This window comes from Macaca thibetana, chromosome 19 (assembly GCF_024542745.1).
Source record: "Macaca thibetana thibetana isolate TM-01 chromosome 19, ASM2454274v1, whole genome shotgun sequence".
In the NCBI taxonomy this organism is placed as follows: domain Eukaryota; kingdom Metazoa; phylum Chordata; class Mammalia; order Primates; family Cercopithecidae; genus Macaca; species Macaca thibetana.
In genome coordinates, this window is record NC_065596.1 from 12,217,443 (window position 1) to 12,236,545 (window position 19,103).

General features: G+C 43.2%; 4 protein-coding genes and 1 pseudogene across 7 annotated transcripts in view; 4 read left to right on the forward strand and 1 right to left on the reverse strand.

Moving 5' to 3' along the window:
* The window catches only part of LOC126942481 (zinc finger protein 44), a 414,080-nt gene that overhangs the window by 221,691 nt on the left and 173,286 nt on the right, over positions 1-19,103 (forward strand). The window lies entirely within an intron of this gene.
* Positions 1-19,103, forward strand: part of ZNF20 (zinc finger protein 20) — a 201,259-nt gene that overhangs the window by 119,002 nt on the left and 63,154 nt on the right. The window lies entirely within an intron of this gene.
* The window catches only part of ZNF823 (zinc finger protein 823), a 445,525-nt gene that overhangs the window by 35,171 nt on the left and 391,251 nt on the right, over positions 1-19,103 (forward strand). The gene's annotated exons all lie outside the window — the stretch shown is intronic.
* On the forward strand, positions 1,510-2,197 carry LOC126942797 (60S ribosomal protein L14-like; annotated as a pseudogene). The gene has a single exon (XR_007721612.1). The product of XR_007721612.1 is annotated as a 60S ribosomal protein L14-like (transcript).
* Positions 13,696-19,103, reverse strand: part of ZNF136 (zinc finger protein 136) — a 30,246-nt gene continuing 24,838 nt past the window's right edge. For 2 of the 3 annotated variants that reach the window (XM_050770398.1, XM_050770399.1), the window contains exons 2-4: positions 17,042-17,168; positions 16,778-16,838; positions 13,696-16,384 (exon numbers count right to left, since the gene is read on the reverse strand). In XM_050770398.1, the coding sequence (XP_050626355.1) occupies positions 14,953-16,384; positions 16,778-16,838; positions 17,042-17,168 (1,620 nt within the window). In that variant the 3' untranslated portion in view covers positions 13,696-14,952. Of the gene's footprint in view, positions 16,385-16,777; positions 16,839-17,041; positions 18,654-19,103 lie in introns of those variants that run through there. The other variant, XM_050770397.1, reaches the window with a different exon arrangement.

Consider the following 19,103-nt stretch of genomic DNA (forward strand, 5'->3'; position numbering starts at 1 on the left):
TTTTTTTAAGATGGAGTCTCGCTCTGTTGAAAGGATGGAGTGCAGTGGCATGATCTTGGCTCACTGCAACCTCCAACTCCCTGGTTTAAATGATTCTCCTGCCTCAGCCTCCCAAGTAGCTGGGGTTACAGGCACGCACCACCATGTCCAGAAAATTTTTGTATATTTAGTAGAAATGGGGTTTCACCATGTTGGCCAGGATAGTATCGATCTCCTGATCTCGTGATCCACCCACCTCGGCCTCCCAAAGTGCCGGGATTACAGGCATGAGCCACTGCGTCCGGCCTGTAAACTACTCCTATCCTAAGTAGAACGACTTAAACAGTGAACCACTCAAAAATAATAAACATAATTTTTCAAGGCATAGTACAATAAGATATAAATAGAAACAACTAAAAGTTAAGAAGGGGGTGAACAGACCAGGTGTGGTGGCTCACGCCTGTAATCCCAGCACCTTTGGGAGGCTGGGGTAGGCAAATCACCTGAGGTTGAGTTCAAGACCAGCCTGGCCAACATGGTGAAACCCCGTCTCTACTTAAAAATACAAAAAACTTAGCTGGTCAGGCACAGTGGCTCACGCCTGTAATCCCAGGACTTTGGGAGGCCGAGGTGGGCAGATCATGAGGTCAGGAAACTGAGACCATCCTGGCCAAGATGGCGAAACCCCGTCTCTACTAAAAATACAAAAAAATTAGCTGGGCATGGTGGTGGGTGCCTGTAGTCCCAGCTACTTGGGAGGCTGAGGCAGGAGAACCGCTTGAACCTGGGAGGCAGAGGTTGCAGTGAGCTGAGATCACACCACCGCACTCCAGCCTGAGTGACAGAGCAAGACTCTGTCTCAAAAAATAAGAAAAATAAAGGCTGGGTGCAGTGGCTCACACCTGTAATCCCAGCACTTTGGGAGGCCGAGGCAGATCACAAGGTCAGAAAATTGAGACCATCCTGGCTAACATAGTGAAACCCCATCTCTATTAAAAATACAAAAAATTAGCTGGGCGTGGTGGCACACGCCTGTAGTCCCAGCTACTCGGGAAGCTGAGTCCGGAGAATTGCTTGAACCGGGAAGGCAGAGGTTGCAGTGAGCCAAGATCGTGCCACTGCACTCCAAGCTGGGCAACAGAGCGAGACTCCGCCTCAAAAAGTAATAATAAAAATAAAGAGGCCGGGCGCAGTGGCTCAAGCCTGTAATCCCAGCACTTTGGGAGGCTGAGACGGGCGGATCACGAGGTCAGGAGATCGAGACCATCCTGGCTAGCACGGTGAAACCCCGTCTCTACTAAAAAATACAAAAAACTAGCCAGGCGAGATGGCGGGCACCTGTAGTCCCAGCTACTCGGTAGGCTGAGGCAGGAGAATGGCGTAAACCTGGGAGGCGGAGCTTGCAGTGAGCTGAGATCCGGCCACTGCACTCCAGCCTGGGCGACAGAGCGAGACTCCGTCTCAAAAAAATAAATAAATAAATAAATAAATAAATAAATAAATAAATAAATAAAATAAAGAGATGGCTTCTACACATGCACACGGTTGGGCGGGCCTCCTTCCTTCTTGCTTAACCCAGCCAACATGGTGTTCAGGCGCTTTGTGGAGGCTGGCCAGGTGGCCTACGTCTCCTTTGGACCTCATGCAGGAAAACTGGTCGTGATTGTAGATGTTACTGATCAGAACAGGGCTTTGGTCGATGGACCTTGCACTCAAGTGAGGAGACAGGCCATGCCTTTCAAGTGCATGCAGCTCACTGATTTCATCCTCAAGTTTCCACACAGTGCCCACCAGAAGTATGTCCAACAAGCCTGGCAGAAGGCAGACATCAATACAAAATGGGCAGCCACACGATGGGCCAAGCAGATTGAAGCCAGAGAAAGGAAAGCCAAGATGACAGATTTTGATTGTTTTAAAGTTATGAAGGCAAAGAAAATGAGGAACACAATAATCAAGAATGAAGTTAAGAAGCTTCAAAAGGCAGCTCTCCTGAAAGCTTCCCCCAAAAAAGCACCTGGTACTAAGGGTACTGCTGCTGCTGCTGCAGCTGCTGCTAAAGTTCCAGCAAAAAAGACGACCATGCGAGTAAGAAGGTTCCTGCCCAGAAAGCCACAGGCCAGAAGGCTGCGCCTGCTCCAAAAGCTCAGAAGGGTCAAAAAGCTCAGAAACACCTGCTCCAAAGGCATCTAGCAAGAAAGCATAAGTGGCAATCAAAAAAAGTAATAAAGATTCTTTTTGACATGTTGGCAAATGTATTTAAGCCTTTGGATTTAAAGCCTGTTGAGGCTAGAGTTAGGAGGCAGACTGATAGTAGGATTATAATAAATATTAATCAGTTCCTTAAAAATATATATATATAAATAAAGAGATGAAGGACCAACAAGTGGCGATCAGTGTCTGGACAACATGCTCACGGCACCAATCCTTGTGGTCACCTTCAGAGACATAGTTCTGATGAAACTGATGATGGTCTGGCACTCACAAAGGGGTACTAAAAGGCTTATTGCTCACATTGTTGAGATCTGGGGGAGAGCAGGGCAGACCAAGCAAGCATAACTGAAATGGCCTGAGAGAGCAAAGAAAGGAGCCTGGCCTGGTTGGTTACTGTGGTTGGAGTAGAGTTGGGCACTATAAGGGCAGGTGGTTGCGTGGTTTAAATCTGTTGCCTATGACAGAGAAGGTAGCCCTTAGACTCATCAGCTTGTCCAGGTGTGGGTCACAAGAAAAAAAGGGAAGGGTGAGTCCTATGTTGTTAGCAAACATTAAATAGGGATTCTAGGCCAGGTGTGGTGGCTCACGTCTATAATCCCAGCACTTGGGGAGGCCAAGGTGGGAAGATCATTTGAGGTTAGGAGTTTGAGACCAGCCTGGCCAACATGGTGAAACCCTGTCTTTACTAAAAATACAAAAATTTGCTGGGTGTGGTGGCGCACGGCTGTAATCCCAGCTACTGAGGGGAGGCTGAGGCAGGAGAGTCACTTGAACCTGGGAGGTTGCAGTGAACCAAGATTGTGCCACTGCACTCCAGCCTGGGCGACAGAGGGAGACTCTATCTCAATAAATAAATGCATTATGGATTTAGGCCTAATCCCTTAAATATAACAGGAGTTTCAAAGATTATATAAACTTTAGTAGTTTTCCTCACATCAATTAAAACAGGAATTCAATTGTGTTTTCCTCTTACCAATGGAATCAGGAATTCATTTGTCTTAGCAACTGTATACCCTTTCAAATTTCAAAGTTCTCTATGGACCTTCACATATAAAAACTGATCTAAAAATGAAAAAAGTACCTGACAACTTAAATATACCCATCTCGTATCTTGATGTTCTCTGGCCTCAAGAAACATTTTTAGTTCCAGAAAGTTCTTGCCTTACTCCCACCATATCTAACAACCTTCATTTTCAAAGTGAAAGAAACTAAAATCTTACACACTGACACTGGCAATAAAATTATAAAATGATAAAGGAAACCAGAGTTGAAGGGCCATAATATTCAACAGATAAAATAATCCAAAGGAAACATAAATATTCTAATTAGCTCAGATAAGCAGGCTGCTTCCCCACAATTCACAAGGAAAACCCATATTCGAGAGGTTAAACACCTTAACATGCTTGAGGTCCAGGCTTTCCCTTTGACATGTAACTTCTAGAGTGGAACGTCCCTGGTGATGAAGGGAAGAGACACTTGAGTAGCGACAGGAATGAACTCCGGGAGCTCCGCACACCCTAACTGGCCCCTGGAGTGTGAAAACACTTCCTCTCCCAGGCTTCAATTCTCGGGCAGAAGAAACCCTCAGCTGGATTTACTTTAAGGTTCTGACCCCAAAATAACCTCCGAAATTCATTAGCCCTGTGTCCTGGAGACAGCACTCCTGAACTTCACACACTTTCTCAATATGTAAGAATTATACTCTGAATGTGTCAACATTGTGAATGCAAAACAAACCTCATGTCTAAAAAACATGCCCAAGAAAACTGCAGTTACAACCTCAGAAAGCAAACCCTCCACCCAAAACATGTGCATATGGATCCCCAGCTTTCCAGTGCTCTGTAGCTTCTCTCGGTATAAAGAGTTTAGTGGTATGAACAGGGATGCTCCCCAAGAAGAACCAAAAGGGCCTTTAATTACTGCTCTTGGCAGGCTCAAGGATAGCCTTAGCTTGGGCAGTAATGTTACTTTGGACTACCACTGATATTTTATTTTTATTTTGTTGTAAAGACAGGATTTTGCCATGTTGCCCAAGCTGATTTTGAACTCTTGGACTCAAGCAATCCTCCCGCCTCATGAGCCACCTAAAATTCTGGGATTAGACATGAGCCACCACAGCCAGCCTAAACAGATACTTTAAATGAGACAAACCCAATGTTTGAAGAATTCTGCAAAATCTCTCAAATCAAGTATTTATGTGTAAAGTGTTAAGAAAATTGTAAGGCACCTTAGCAAACCAGCCCTAGTCCCCGAAATCCACAAGTGTCTATTGTTTTCAGAAAATGAAATGTCAGTTATTGGGCTGGGCACGGTGGCTCATGCCTGTAATCCCAGCACTTTGGGAGGCCGAGGCAGGCGGATCACAAGGTCAAGAAATCGAGACCATCCTGGCCAACATGGTGAAACCCCATCTCTACTAAAAATACAAAAATTAGCAGGGCATGGTGGTGGCACCTGTAGTCCCAGCTACTAGGGAGGCTGAGGCAGGAGAATCACTTGAACCCGGGAGGCAGGGGTTGTAGTGAGCCGAGATTGCGCCACTGCACTCCAGCCTGACAGAGCAAGACTCCGTCTCAAAAAAAAAAAAAAAAAAAGAAATGTCAGTTATTATTTCTATAGCAATAAATGTTCTCATAATCATATTTGGATACTTCTAGGTGTCATATGGCTATGCTCTGAAATTCCATTTGAAATCACCACAAAAAAAAGAACAGACCTCAGAAACTTACTACGCAACCTAAGGGGAAGAAAAAAAAAAAGTGTTGTCCGATTTCAATGTAATACTGAAGTGTTTTATTTTTTCTGAAATTCACCTCTTTCTTGCCTCTTAAAAATTTTTTTTCTTTTGATGACATGATCTCATATTTGGAAAAATCTAAAAACTCTACAGGAAAACTGTAAGAATAAACGAGTTCAGTGAAGTTGCAGGATACAAAATCAACATACAAAAATCAGTAGCATTTCTATATGCCAACAGTGAACAATGTGAAAAATACATTTAAAAAGTAATCCCATTTATAATAGCCACACATAAATTCCTAGGAATTAACCAAAGAAGTGAGAGATCTTTATAATGAAAACTATAAAACACTGATGAAAGATACTGCAGAGGACACCAAAAAAATGGAAAAACATTCCATGTTTATGGATTGCAAGAATCAATATTGTTAAAATGTCCATTTACCCAAAGCAATCTAGAGATTCAATGCAATCCCTACCAAAATACCAAGGATATTCTTCACAGAAATAGAAAAAAAAAATCCTAAAATTGATACGGAACCCCAAAAGACACAGAATAGCCAAAGCTGTCCTAAGCAAAAAGATCAAAACTGGAAGAATCACATTACCTGACTTCAAATTATACTACAGAGCTATAGTAACCAAAACAGCATGGACTGGCATAAAGACATACACATACAGCAATGGAACAGAATGGAGAACCCAGAAACAAATCCACACACCTAGAGTGAACTCATTTTCGACAAAGGTGCAAAGAATACACACTGGGGAAAAGACAGTTTCTTCAATACATGGTACTGGGAACTGGATATCCATATGCAAAACAATGAAAATAGATCTTTATTTCTTGCCAAATACAAAAACCAAATCAAAATGGATTAAAGACTTAAATCGAAGACCTCAAACCAGGAAACTACCACAAGAAAATACTGTGGAAAAATCTCCAGGACACTGGTCCGGGCAAAAATTTCTTGAGCAATACCGGACAAGCACAGGCAAGCAAAGCAAAAATGGTAAATGGGATCACATCAAGTTAAAAAGCTTCCACACAGCAAAGGATAACAATCAACAAAGTGGACACAACCCACAGAAGGGGAGAAAATATTTGCAAATTACCCATCTGTCAAGGGATTAAACCAAATATATAAGAAGCTCAAACTCTACAGGAAAAAAATCTAATAATCCAATCAAAAAATGTACACAAGATTTAATAGACAGTTCTCAAAACAAGACATATGAATGGTGAACAGGCATATGAAAAGGTGCTCATATGAAAAAGTGATCATCAGAGAAATGCAAATTAAAACTACAATGAGATACAATCTCACCCCAGTTAAAACGGCTTATGTCAAAAAGGCAGGCAGTAACAAAAGCTGGAGAGGACATGGAGAAAACGGAACCTTTGTATCCTGTTGATGGGAACGTAAATTAGTACAACCACTATGGAGAATGGTTTGGAGGTTCCTCAAAAAACTAAAAATTGAGCTACCATATGCCATGCAGCAATCCCACTGCTGGGAATATACCCAAAAGAAAGGAAATCAGTGTAGCAAAGGGATAGCTGCACTCCAATATCTGTAGTAGCACTGTTTCAATAGCTAAGATTTGGAAGCAATGGAAGTGTCCCTCAACAGATAAATGGATTTTTAAAATGTGGTACAACTTTGGGAGGCCGAGGCAGGTGATCACCTGAGAGATCAGGGGTTCGAGACCAGCCTGGCCAATATGACACAACCCCGTCTCTACTAAAAATACAAAAATTAGTCCCGTGTGGAGGCACATGCCTGTAATCCCAGTGACTCGGGAGGCTGAGGCACAAGAATCGCCTGAACCCTGTAGGCGGAGGTTGCAGTGAGCCGAGATCACACCAGTGCACTCCAGTCTGGGCAACAGAGTGAGACTCTGCCAAAAAAAACAAAAAACAAAAAAAAAAGTGGTACATATACACAATGGAGTACTATTCAGCCATAAAAAAGAATGAAATCCAGTCATTTGCAACATGGATGGAATTGGAGATCATTATGTTACGTGAAATCAGCCACGCACAGAAAGATAAACACCACATCTTCTCACTTATGTGTGGGATCTAGTATAAAAATCAAACAATTGAACTCATGGACTTAGAGAGTAGGGTGGTTATTAGAAGCTGGGAAAGGTAGTGGGAGCCTGAAAGAAAGGAGAGGATAGTTAATGGGTGGGGGGAAAAAAAAAAAAAAAAAAAAAAAGAAGTCTACATTTTAAAATAACTTATAGAGTGTAACTGGATTGTTTGCAACTCAGATGCTTGAGGGGATATCCCTTTCTTCATGATGTGCTTATTTCACGTTGCATACCTGCATCAAAACATCTCATGTACTCCATAAATATATACACCTACTATGTACCCACAAAAATTAGAAATAAAAAATTATAATACTTTTAATAGCTGTTGATTATATACATTTCAGATACATGAAGAAAATGACACCCAAATAAGGGGTCAAATCTTTTCAAGAATACAAAGGCAAGGACGGGCAGTGCCGACCTGAAACTGCTAAAAAGACACGTCACCCAGGGAAGTTTCCAAAGAGGAGCCTCAACCCAAGAGTTCTTGTAGGGTGTCTGTGCTCAGGAGATACTGGAAAGAGAGTCATAAGGATTTATACAACAAGGTATTCTTTGCCTTCCTCGCATGTAAAATATCCGCAAACAAAAAATAAATCTTTTAAAACGAGTCATCCCTGGTTCTCTGGAAAAATGAGAAACACGGCGTCCGTGTGAAATGCACCAGAGGCCAAATAATTGATAACGACGCTGTGAATTGGAGAGGGGACGTCAGACTTTGGGAATGCGGGAAGGGATCCGCAAACTTAGGAATTTAATGCCAGCCCCAGGAAGAGGTAGTCTGGAACTAGGATTATGAATTTGACATGGTGCTTTCCGTACATTGGAAACCTCAGGGGAAGATGGGTGAGCTTTACGGAGAAAGGAGGGACTGAGGACCACCCGGACCACTGCTCGTCCCACGCAGGAACGCCACAAACTAGTCGGAAACCTCCCCATGACCCTTCCAGGGCTCCCGCGCAATCTGGGGAGACTCGGGGCCGCGGGGGTGGAGCTGCCCAGAGAGGGCGCCGGGGCCGCAGGCGTAGCGCAGGAACGGGACGGACACCAGGGGTCCCGGATGCCGGCCCAGCCCCACTCCGCGGCCGAGGGCACCGAGGGCCCAGCTGCGCCAGAGGGACCCGGGTCCCAGACCCCAAAGTCGCCGAGGGGAGCCCCGGGTGCCGCCACAGCTGGTTCCGGCCGGTTCCAACCTGTCCCTCCTCAGGTCTCGGGACACCAGTCCTGCACACTCACCATTTTCCGGCTTCCAGGTGTCCGGCCGTCCTCCCTCATCCTACCCAGCGTTGGCCACGGCGCTAGTAGCAGAAACTATCACGGACAGGTGATGGTCGAGCCGCCCAGCAACCTCGCTGCGTAACGGCGTACAACGTCCACCTGTTTTGTGACGCGTTGCCCCCACCCACCTTCCACGTGGCGCTTCTGATTGGGCAGTTCACGAAGCCCCGCCCTCTTCACCTGGGGTGACAGAGCTGCGAAAGGTCATGTCGCTGGGGAAACCCTGCTTCAGTCCGGGAGGAAACCAGTCCCAGGCAGGGGCAGTCGCGTAGAAGCCGAACTTGTTCCCAGCCTCTCGATGGACTCTGGCATCCTGTCGCAGCTGTTTCTGAACGCGGGGACACAAGTTTGAGCAGCGAATTCTAGCCTCAGTTGCCAGATGTACTGACCCTTTAAGGAACAAGTCCACAGCAAGAGGGTCACCCAGGCAAGTCCAGATTGGAACAAGAAGGTCTGACTCCTCCAGGGGCCAGGGACTTGGCCTGAGTCTAGAGGGCACTCGTGGAACTGTGAGCCCCGTTCACAAACACAGACACTTAAAAATGACCTCACCGTGTGTAATAAGAGTCTAGCTCCATTCTGATATTGACGGCTAACGGCATTGAGACCTCCACCCATCTCTTCCCCAATCCCCACACATTTACAATCTCTTTGAACCCCACATCCCTAGCATGGATGCAAGGACGCGTATCAGACTAACCACAGCTGTGAGATATTTCAATTAAACTCTGAAGTGTACATTTCACACTACAGGAAAAATTATTTTAGATAGGTTACAGGTTGTGTTCCCAGAGAACTTTGAAATGTAAACAACTATGATATACCTAAGGTAATTGAATTCCTATTTTCACTGATACAAAAATGAACAATAAAAAGTGATGTAAATTAGGGTATATCTGGAAACTCTTAGTATGTTTAACAGATTAGATAAAAAATCTGAAGTCATATTTATTTGAAAAGCTATATAAAAATAAAACACGACACAATGCACCCCTTTTAAGCGTACAATTCAATAAAGTATATTCAAAGACGCAAACAGATAGTCGTCACCACAGTCAATTATAGAAGATTTTTTTCTTTTTTTTTTTTTGAGATGGAGTCTACTCTGTCGCCCAGGCTGGAGTGCAGAATGCAATGGTGCGATCTCGGGTCACTACAACCTCCGCTTCTCAGGTTCAAGCGATTCTCCTGCCTCAGCCTCCAGAGTAGCTGGGATTACAGGTGCACAACACCATGCCCGGTTGATTTTTCTATTTTTAGTGGAGACGGGGTTTCACCATGTTGACCAGGCTGGTCTCGAACTCCTGACCTCAAGTGAGTTGCCTGCCTCAGTCTCCCAAAGTGCTGGGATTACAGGCATGAGCCACCGTACCTGGCCTAGAACATTTTCATTACCTCAAAAAAGAAACTCCTGGCAGGGCACGGTGGCTCATGCCTATAATCCCAGCATTTTGGGAGGCCAAGGCAGGAGGATAGCTTGAGCCCAGAAGTTCATGACCAGCCCTGACAAAAGAGCAAAACCCCATCTCTGAAAAAAAAAAAAAAATTAATTGGGCATGGTGGTACACACCTGTGTTCTCAGCTACTCGGGTGGCTGAGATGGGAGGATTGCTTGAATCCAGAAGTTTGAGAGTGCAGTGAGCCATGACGGCCTGGGCTACAGAGCAAAACCCCATCTCTTAAAAAAGAAAACATTAAAAACCACAAACAAAAAAACAAAGTGGCTGCTCTATTTTCCATTCTCACCAGCAGTGTATGAGGGTTCCAAATTCTCCATATCCTTGACATGTGTCATCTCTTTTTCATTCTACCCATCCTAGTGGGTTTGAAGTGGCATTTCATTGCCTTTTTGTTTAGCATTTACTTAATGATGTCCAGCATCTTTTCAGGTCCCCTTGCTCAGTTGTTTATCTTCCTTAGAAAAATGTATATTCAGCTGGGTGCTGTGGCTCACTCCTATAATCCCAGCACTTTGGAAGGCCGAGGTGGGCCGATCACTTCACCCTAGGAGTTTGAGACCAGCCTGGCCAACATGGCAAAACTCATTTTGACTCAAAATACAAAAATTAGCCAGGTGTGGTGGCACATACCTGTAATCCAAGCTACTCCAGAGCAAGACCATGTCCCCTCCACCTCCAGAAAAAGAGTTAGCTGTAAAACAGGCTCTGGCAAATCCTTCAGGAAGTATTCTGAAAGGTTTTTTTGTTGCGGTTTTTTGGGGTTTATTTGAGACAAAGTCTTGTCCTGTCACTGGAGGCTGCAGCAGGAGAATCACTTGAACTGGGGAAGTGGAGGTTGCAGTGAGCTGAGATCACGTCACTGCACTCCAGCCTGGGTGACAGAGTGAGACTCTGTCTCAAAAAAAAAAAATTACCCAGGGTAGAATTAAGTTCACCTCTTCACTCCATCAGAGAAATTTTTTGCTTCCTTAAGTAGGAGTCAAACAACCTAAAAGCAGCATAAATCCTGCAATAAATTCTTTTAACCACCCTCTTATTGATACACCTCACAGTCATTACTGTTTTATGGTGGTATTTTTTTTTTTTTTTTTTTTTTTGAGACAGTCTCACTCTGTTGCCCAGGCTGGAGTACAGTGGTGCGCTGGGCTCACTGCAACCTCCACTCCCAAGTAGCTGGGATTACAGATGTGCGCCACCACACCAGGCTAATTTTTGTATTTTTAGTAGAGACAGGTTGTTGCTATGTTGTCCAGGCTGGTCTCCAATTCCTGGTCTCAAGTGATCTGCCTGCATTGGCCGCCCAAAATGCTGGTATTACAGGTGTGAGCCACCATGCCTGGCCTGTGGTAGTATTACCACAATTTATTAAATCCTGTTTGACAACAGGTACGTTCCTGATAGTCGTTGGAAAGAAATCACTCACAACATGATTTGACTTTTGGTATTATGCATATGAAAAACTACTATCATCATAAAAGTTGTAATCGAATAAGCATGAAAACTAAAATTTATGAGAAAGAGGCCTGAAGTTGTAAGCTCACAGTAATGTTGACTCACAATGTTGGACAAAGAGCTTAATTATAAAGTTTATCTGATCCATGATTGGAATGGGTATTTTAATATATATTCTCAATAAATACAAAACTCACTAGACAGTAAGCAAGTTGTTTGCACACTGTTAACATTTCTAAGAAATGTGTGAGAACTTTTGTTTGAGGAAGACATGAACATTGTTTGTAATCACATATAATCAAACATAATTCAAAATAAACTGAGGGACTACATTCAGCTATAACAGGACACACCCACAATGTTTCTGTAATGAATAAGGTGCTTATTCTCACATGAAAGAATGGGGTGAGACCCATCTCTGCATAATGCGGCAGAGGAACAAGCTTCATGTAGTGTTTTTGGTTTTGTTTTTGGATAGTGCCATTGTAGATCTCAACCTGCATCAGTAACTCACTATCCCTATGGACAAAAATGTTTATGTACAAACTGGACCGTACAGGAACCAAGTCAGATCATCAGACTATTCCCAACAATGACAATATAAACTGATTACTTGGCAGATACATTAGGGCTTTCAGGGATATCCAAATGGCAGCTGAATCTTGGATATGAAGCTTATAAGAACGTCTATGGAAATCTATAACTTTGAGAACATGGAGGTGAAGTGGCTGGTGGTGGATTACAGAATACTTTTTTTTTTTTTTTTGAGACAGGGTCTCATTCTGTACTCTTGTCACCCAGGGTGGAGTGCAGTGGCGTGATCTTGGCTCACTGCAACCTTCACCTCCCCGGCTCATGCAATTCTTCTGCCTCAGCTGGGACTATAAGCATGTGATACCACACCCAGCTAATTTTTGTATTTTTAGTAGAGACAGGGTTTCACCATGTTGACCATGCTAGTCTCAAACTCCTGATCTCAGGTGATCTGCCCGCTTTGGCCTCCCAAAGTGCTAGAATTACAGGTGTGAGCCACCACATCGTGGCGTGATCTTGGCTCACTGCAACCTTCACCTCCCCGGCTCATGCAATTCTTCTGCCTCAGCTGGGACTATAAGCATGTGATACCACACCCAGCTAATTTTTGTATTTTTAGTAGAGACAGGGTTTCACCATGTTGACCATGCTAGTCTCAAACTCCTGATCTCAGGTGATCTGCCCGCTTTGGCCTCCCAAAGTGCTAAAATTACAGGTGTGAGCCACCACATCCGGCTGAGGATACTCTTGATTGGCAGGGCAAAGAATCAGGAAAATGGGCTAGATGACCATGTCCAAACAGCCCATATGAATCTGTCTCTCCGTATGATGCCTCCAAAATCTGACTAATGCCTTCTTCACTTCTGCAATCTAACCTTCTGGGAATTTAGGCTTTGATGCACTCTACATGTAACCATAAAAGAAATAAATTCTGGGCCAGGCACAGTGGCTTATGCCTGTAATCCTAGTGCTTTAAGAGGCTGAGGCTAGAGGGTGACTTGAGGCCAGGAGTTTGAGACCAGTCTGGGCAACACAGCAAGACACCATCTCTACTTAAAAAGATTAAAAACCAAAAACAAAAACATTAGCTGGGCTTGGTGGCACATACCTATAGTTCCAGTCATTTGGGAGGCTGAGGTTGGAAGACTATCTGAGCTCGAGAGTTTGAGGTTATAGTGAGCCACAATTGTGCCATTGCACTCCAGCCTGGGTGACAGAGTGAGACCCCATTTCAGAAAGAAAGAAAGAAAAAAAGAAAGAAATGAAGTCTGAAAAGTTTAGTTCCCATTACCCAGATTGACATGACACAATTCATGAAAGGCATCTCCCATTCTAGATTTTATTATCCTATCATAGCTGTCTCCTTATCCCAAAATCAATTATACAAAGAACAGCCAGAATAAATAACAAGGAGTAAAGAACAACAGGTTAAAATAATAATTCATGAGACTACAGTCTATGATAAACTTTACATATTTAGAATGAATGCCAACTCTTTAATAGGAACGAAAATAAAATTCTTTGAGCCAAGAAAAAAAAAATGGGCTAAGTGTGATGGCTCACACATGTAATCCCAGCACTTTAGGAGGCTGAGGCAGGTGGATCACTTGAGGTCAGGAGTTTAAGACCAGCCTGGCCAACATGGTGAAACCCCATCTCTACTAAAAACACAAAAAATTAGTCAGGTGTGGTGGCACATGGCTGTAGTCCCAGCTTCTTAGGAGGCTGAGGTGGGATAATCACTTGAACCCAGAAGGCAGAGGTTGCAGTGAGCCGAGATCACACCATTGTACTCCAGCTTGGGCAACAGAGCACAGAGCGAGACCCTGTCTCAAAAAGAAAAAAGAAGAAAAAAGGAAAAAAAAGGAGTTGTTCCAATAAATATGATGGAATATATATAATGTGGGAAGGGAATCAAGAATCTGCTAAATGAAGCAAGTAGGTTCATACTAACATTTATTAAGACTTATTTTTCAGTGGTCCTCAATCACAGAACAATTAAGCAACCATATACAATTTAACAGACCTGAATATAAGAAACACATTTAAATTCATCGTTGGATTAAACACATTTCAAAATGGAAAGACAAATATTTTAATTACTGACCTAAAACAACACTACCTATGAAATTCATGCACTATTGCTTTCAGATTACTTACAGGATTATATCAACTTAACATTTATTTGTGAGATTAAGCATTTGAAATCCATAGAGAACTATTTTAAATATGAGCCACTAATTAACAAAATATACATATAGCTTCTACATTTCCATCAGGTTATTATGTATTTTCTAGAGACTACATGACCTGCTATGCATTAGGCTTTTTGAAGTACTTACATTTATAGGATTTTGCTATATTATAAGTCTTTGAATGACTTTTTTTTTTTTTGAGATGAGGTCTTGCTATGTTTTGCACACTTGAAACTCCATCTCAAACTCCTGACCTCAAGTGATCCTCCTGCCTCAGCCTCCCAAAGTGCTGGGATTACAGGTGTGAGCCACCACACCCAGCCAGAGCCGAAACACCTGTTCAAATTCAATACCTCAACTAATGAGGCCCTGCTGGGATTGAAACCCAGCATCTCCTGTTTGCCAGACAAGTACTTTAATCCACGAAGCCACAGAGCCCTCAAATGACTTTAAAAGTATATTATAATGGAAAACCTTCCTCGTGGTTTTCACATTTATAGTGTTTTGATCCAGAGTGCATTCTTACATGTTGTTGAAAATGTAGGCTGGTTAAAAACGTTTGGACATTGCTTATATTCAAGAGCTTTCTCTCCTCTGTGTGTTCTTTCATGGCTTCAAGTGGAACTAAAATGACTAAAGGCTCTCCCACACTCTTTACATTTACCAGGGTTCTCTCCACTATGCATTCAATGTGTGACAGGATTGTATGATGATAAAACCTTTCCTACACTCTTTACACAGGATTTCTCTCAAATACGGGTTCCCTTCCAAAAAGCATTTGTTCGGTCTTCTCCGTGATGAGTTATTTCCTGTATTTGAAAGGAACTAAAATGATTGAAAGCTTTCCCATGTTACTTACATTTATATGGCTTCTCTCCAGAATTCTTTCTTTCATGTATTAAAAAAGGCACCAACAGAATTTCATGCTTTCCCACATTACTTACATTCATAGGGCTTCTCTTCAGTGAGTATTTTAATGTATCTGACATGAACCCAGAGCATTAAAGGCTTTCCCACATGCATTTATAAGGTGGTCCATCTTCAGCGTGTGTTAACATGTGTCTCTGAAAGCTGGCACGGCAAGAATAGGCTTTCCCACATTCCTTACAATGATAGGGTTTCTGTCCAGTGTGAGTCCTTTCATGTAGTCGAAAGGAACTAGAAGATCTAAAGGCTTTACCACATCGCTTACATTCAAAGGGTTTCTCACCAGTGTGAATCATTTCATGTGTTCGAAAGGAGTTGAGATAACTGAAGGCTTTCCCACATTGCTTACACTCATAGGGTTTCTCTCCAGTATGAGTTCTTTCATGTATTCGAATTGATGTCGAAGAAACGAAAGCTTTACCACAATGTTTACATACATAGGGTTTCTCTCCAGTGTGAGTTCTTTCATGTATTCGAAATGGACTCAGAGAATGAAAGGGTTTCCCACATACCTTACATTTGTAAGGTCCTTCTCCAGTATGCTTTATCATGTGTCTTCGCATACTGGGGATGCAGCTGAATGCTTCCCCACATTCCTTACATTCATAGGGTTTTTCTCCAGTGTGAGTCCTTTCATGTATTTGAAAAGTACTGGCGGATCTAAAGGCTTTACCACATTGTTTACATACAAAGGGCTTCTCGCCAGTGTGAATTCTTTCATGTAGTCGAAGGGAGGGGAGATAACTGAAGGCCTTCCCACACTGCTTGCATTCATAAGGTTTCTCTCCAGTATGGGTTCTTTCATGTATTCTTAAGGTTGGGGAACAACTGAAGGCTTTACCACATTGCTTACATTTAAAGGGCTTCTCTCCAGTGTGAATTCTTTCATGTACTTGAAATGAACTCAGAGAATGAAAGGGTTTCCCACATACCTGACATTTATAAGGCCCATCTCCCGTGTGCTTTATCATGTGTCTTCGAACACTTGTGATACAAGTGAAGGCTTTTCCACATTCCTTACATTCATAGGGTTTCTCTCCAGTGTGACTTCTTTCATGTGTTCGAAATCTACTGGGATAATCAAATGCTTTCCCACACACCTTACATTTATATGGTGTATATCCACTGTGTGTGATAATGTGTCTTCTAATTCTTTTGAGAGAAAAGAAGGTTTTTCCACATTCCTTACAATCATAGAGTTTCTCTCCAGTGTGAATTATCTCATGTGTTCGAAAGGAGTGGTGAGAACTGAAGGGTTTCCAACATTGGTTACGTGTATCTGGCTTCTCTCCATATTCCTGATACTCCTTTGGTTCATGTCCACTGTGATCTCTGATGTGTCTGTTAAGGGATGAGTGGCCCATGCTGACTTCTCCATATACAAAGCTTTCACAGAGTTTCACTCCAGGAATTTTCTTGCTCAGATTCTGATTTGCAAACTGGCTAAAAATTCCTCCACGCTGACTACCATCTTTACTTTGATAGAATCTTTCTAACATATGACTTCTGTAAAAAATGAGAAGGATGTTACTAAGGATTTGTTAACCGTTTTATATTAATAGCTATTAAACTTGCATTTTCAATATTATCAGGTAAAGCGTAGACTTGATGCCAAGTCTGATTTGAGTATGAATGGATTCAATGCTCTGCAATGGGCTTGGCCACAACTATCACTCAAACAGTGATACTCCTAAATAGACTTTCTTAATTCTCTTGCCAAATGAACGTTTTTATAAAAACTGAACATCTGTTTACACTGAAGAATATGTACTTGGGGAAACTATTCTAAAAATAAATCAATTTGAAGCTTGGCTTATCAGTTATGTTTGCCTGTTTTTAAAATTTCATGACATGCTGAGATACTTTCAAGGGAATTTGCTTTCTCTGAGTACAGATTACCTTAGATTTCTCCTTCGGTGTTTGTAGTGATCTTTAATGTTCTTGTCCTTCCATTTTTTCCCTAAAACAGAGACCCAGAAAAATTCTGAATTAGTGCAAAATTATAGAAAAATTATTAGATTCTAGGTTCATGTTATCCTGTGACTATGCCTGTTTTAGCCCCCCAAGTATTCTTCCTCCATGATACAAACCATGGAACAGCGTCACTGCACAAGAAACACTTCTTCTCTAATTGACTAAGTGATGGAAGTATATAATCCTTACCTATAGAGGCCAGATTCCTCATGGTTTCCCACATCACATCTCTGTAGAGATTCTTCTGGGAAGGATCCAGCAAAGCCCACTCCTCCTGGGTGAAGTTCACATCTACATCCTCAAAGGCCACCGAGTCCTGAAACATCCCACACATATGGAGAGGAGAATGGGTGAGACAGACAGGGCTGGGGAACTTTACTCAATTCATAAAAAGTTCACGTTTCAGGGGTCTCCAAACATTTACTCCACTGTTTGGTCAGCATACTCACTTCCTTCCACACAGCAACTCTCATACTAGTATTGAACTATTGGGTAGAGCAATAGCAGTGTCTGATATCTTTCTTGGTGGTGGTTCCAAGGAGTAATACATGCTGCCTGAGTCACATCTAATGTCTGCTCGTACAGTGGACCTGGAGAACCTGTCATAACAAAGTCCTACCACCTAGCGAGGAAAAGAGTTTATACTAGCCGTCCTGAGACTGCTTACCCTTAAAAAAAAAAGGCTCCTCACTCCTGACGATGTTCATCTGAGGTAGGAGACCAACAGGACTTGTTTTCTGATCACAACCCTACTGACCAAAACAGGATCTGGCGCAGGCAGGTTAAAGTAAAGAAAGTGGCCAAAACCAGATGACAAGAATGGAGATCTCTAGAGGCTCTCGCTGCTCATTAGCATAAAACACTCCCACCAATGCTATGACAGTTTACAAATGCCATGGCAATGACCTGAAAGTTATCACTCCTTCCTTAGAAAGTTTTAAATAACCCACCCCTTAATTTGCATATAATTGAAAGTGGGTATAAACATAGTTGCCAAGAGCCCATATGTTGCTGACTCTGGGTGTACTGCCTATGAGTTAGCACTGATCCACAAAGACCAGTACTGTTAAATAAAGGACTGCTATCTAACACCATTGGCCTGCCCCTGAATTCTTCCCTGGGCAAAGCCAGAAACCATCCTGGGATAAGCCCCAATTTTAGGGCACACCTGTCCTGCATCACATCCATTCCTGGTATCTGGCAAATGGATTTGGGGAAGGAGCCCAATGACCTATATAAGAGTAGCTTAGTGCCTAAACTTTTTACGGAAAAAATACGAAAATTTCTGGTCTCCCACCTTCTGAGAGTTTGAGATTTTGTTACACGCGTAACCCATACTGCCCACCTGATGAGCCCCCAGAAACACTCTAGGAAGCATTTCACATGTGTTCTCACAATTGGTCACTGGGAAAAATAATCCCATCTTCTGTTATTACACTAAGAGAGAATACTCACAAGCTCATACCTATCCTGCAGATCAAATATAATTAAGTACTAAATGAAGGATTTTTTACCATCTTTTTTTTTTTTTTTGAGATGGAGTCTGGCTCTCAGTCGCCCAGGCGGGAGTGCAGTGGTGCAATCTCAGCCCAGTGCAAGCTCCGCCTCCCGAGTTCAAGCCATTCTCCTGCCTCAGCTTCCCGAGTAGCGGGGACTACAGGTGCCCGCCACCACACCCAGCTAGTTTTTTGTATTTTTTAGTAGAGACGGAGTTTCGTGTTAGCCAGGATGGTCTCGATCTCCTGACCTCGTGATCCGCCCACCTTGGGCTCCCACAGTGTTAGGATTACAGACGTGAGCCACCAGGCCCGTGCCCGGCTTTTTTTTTTTTTGATGGAGTCTTGCTTGGTTGCCCAGGCTGGAGTGCAGTGGCAGGGTCTTGGGTCACTGCAACCTCTGCCTCCCAGGCTCAAGCAATTATCCCGCCTCAACCTCCTGAGGAGGTGGGAGTACAGGCATGTGCCACCACACTCAGCTAATTTTTTTTTTTTTTTTTTTGAGACGGAGTCTCGCTCTGTCGCCCAGGCTGGAGTGCAGTGGCCGGATCTCAGCTCACTGCAAGCTCCGCCTCCCGGGTTCCCGCCATTCTCCTGCCTCAGCCTCCCCAGTAGCTGGGACTACAGGTGCCCGCCACCTCGCCTGGCTAGTTTTTTGTATTTTTAGTAGAGACGGGGTTTCAGCGTGTTAGCCAGGATGGTCTTGATGTCCTGCCCTCGTGATCCGCCCGTCTCGGCCTCCCAAAGTGCTGGGA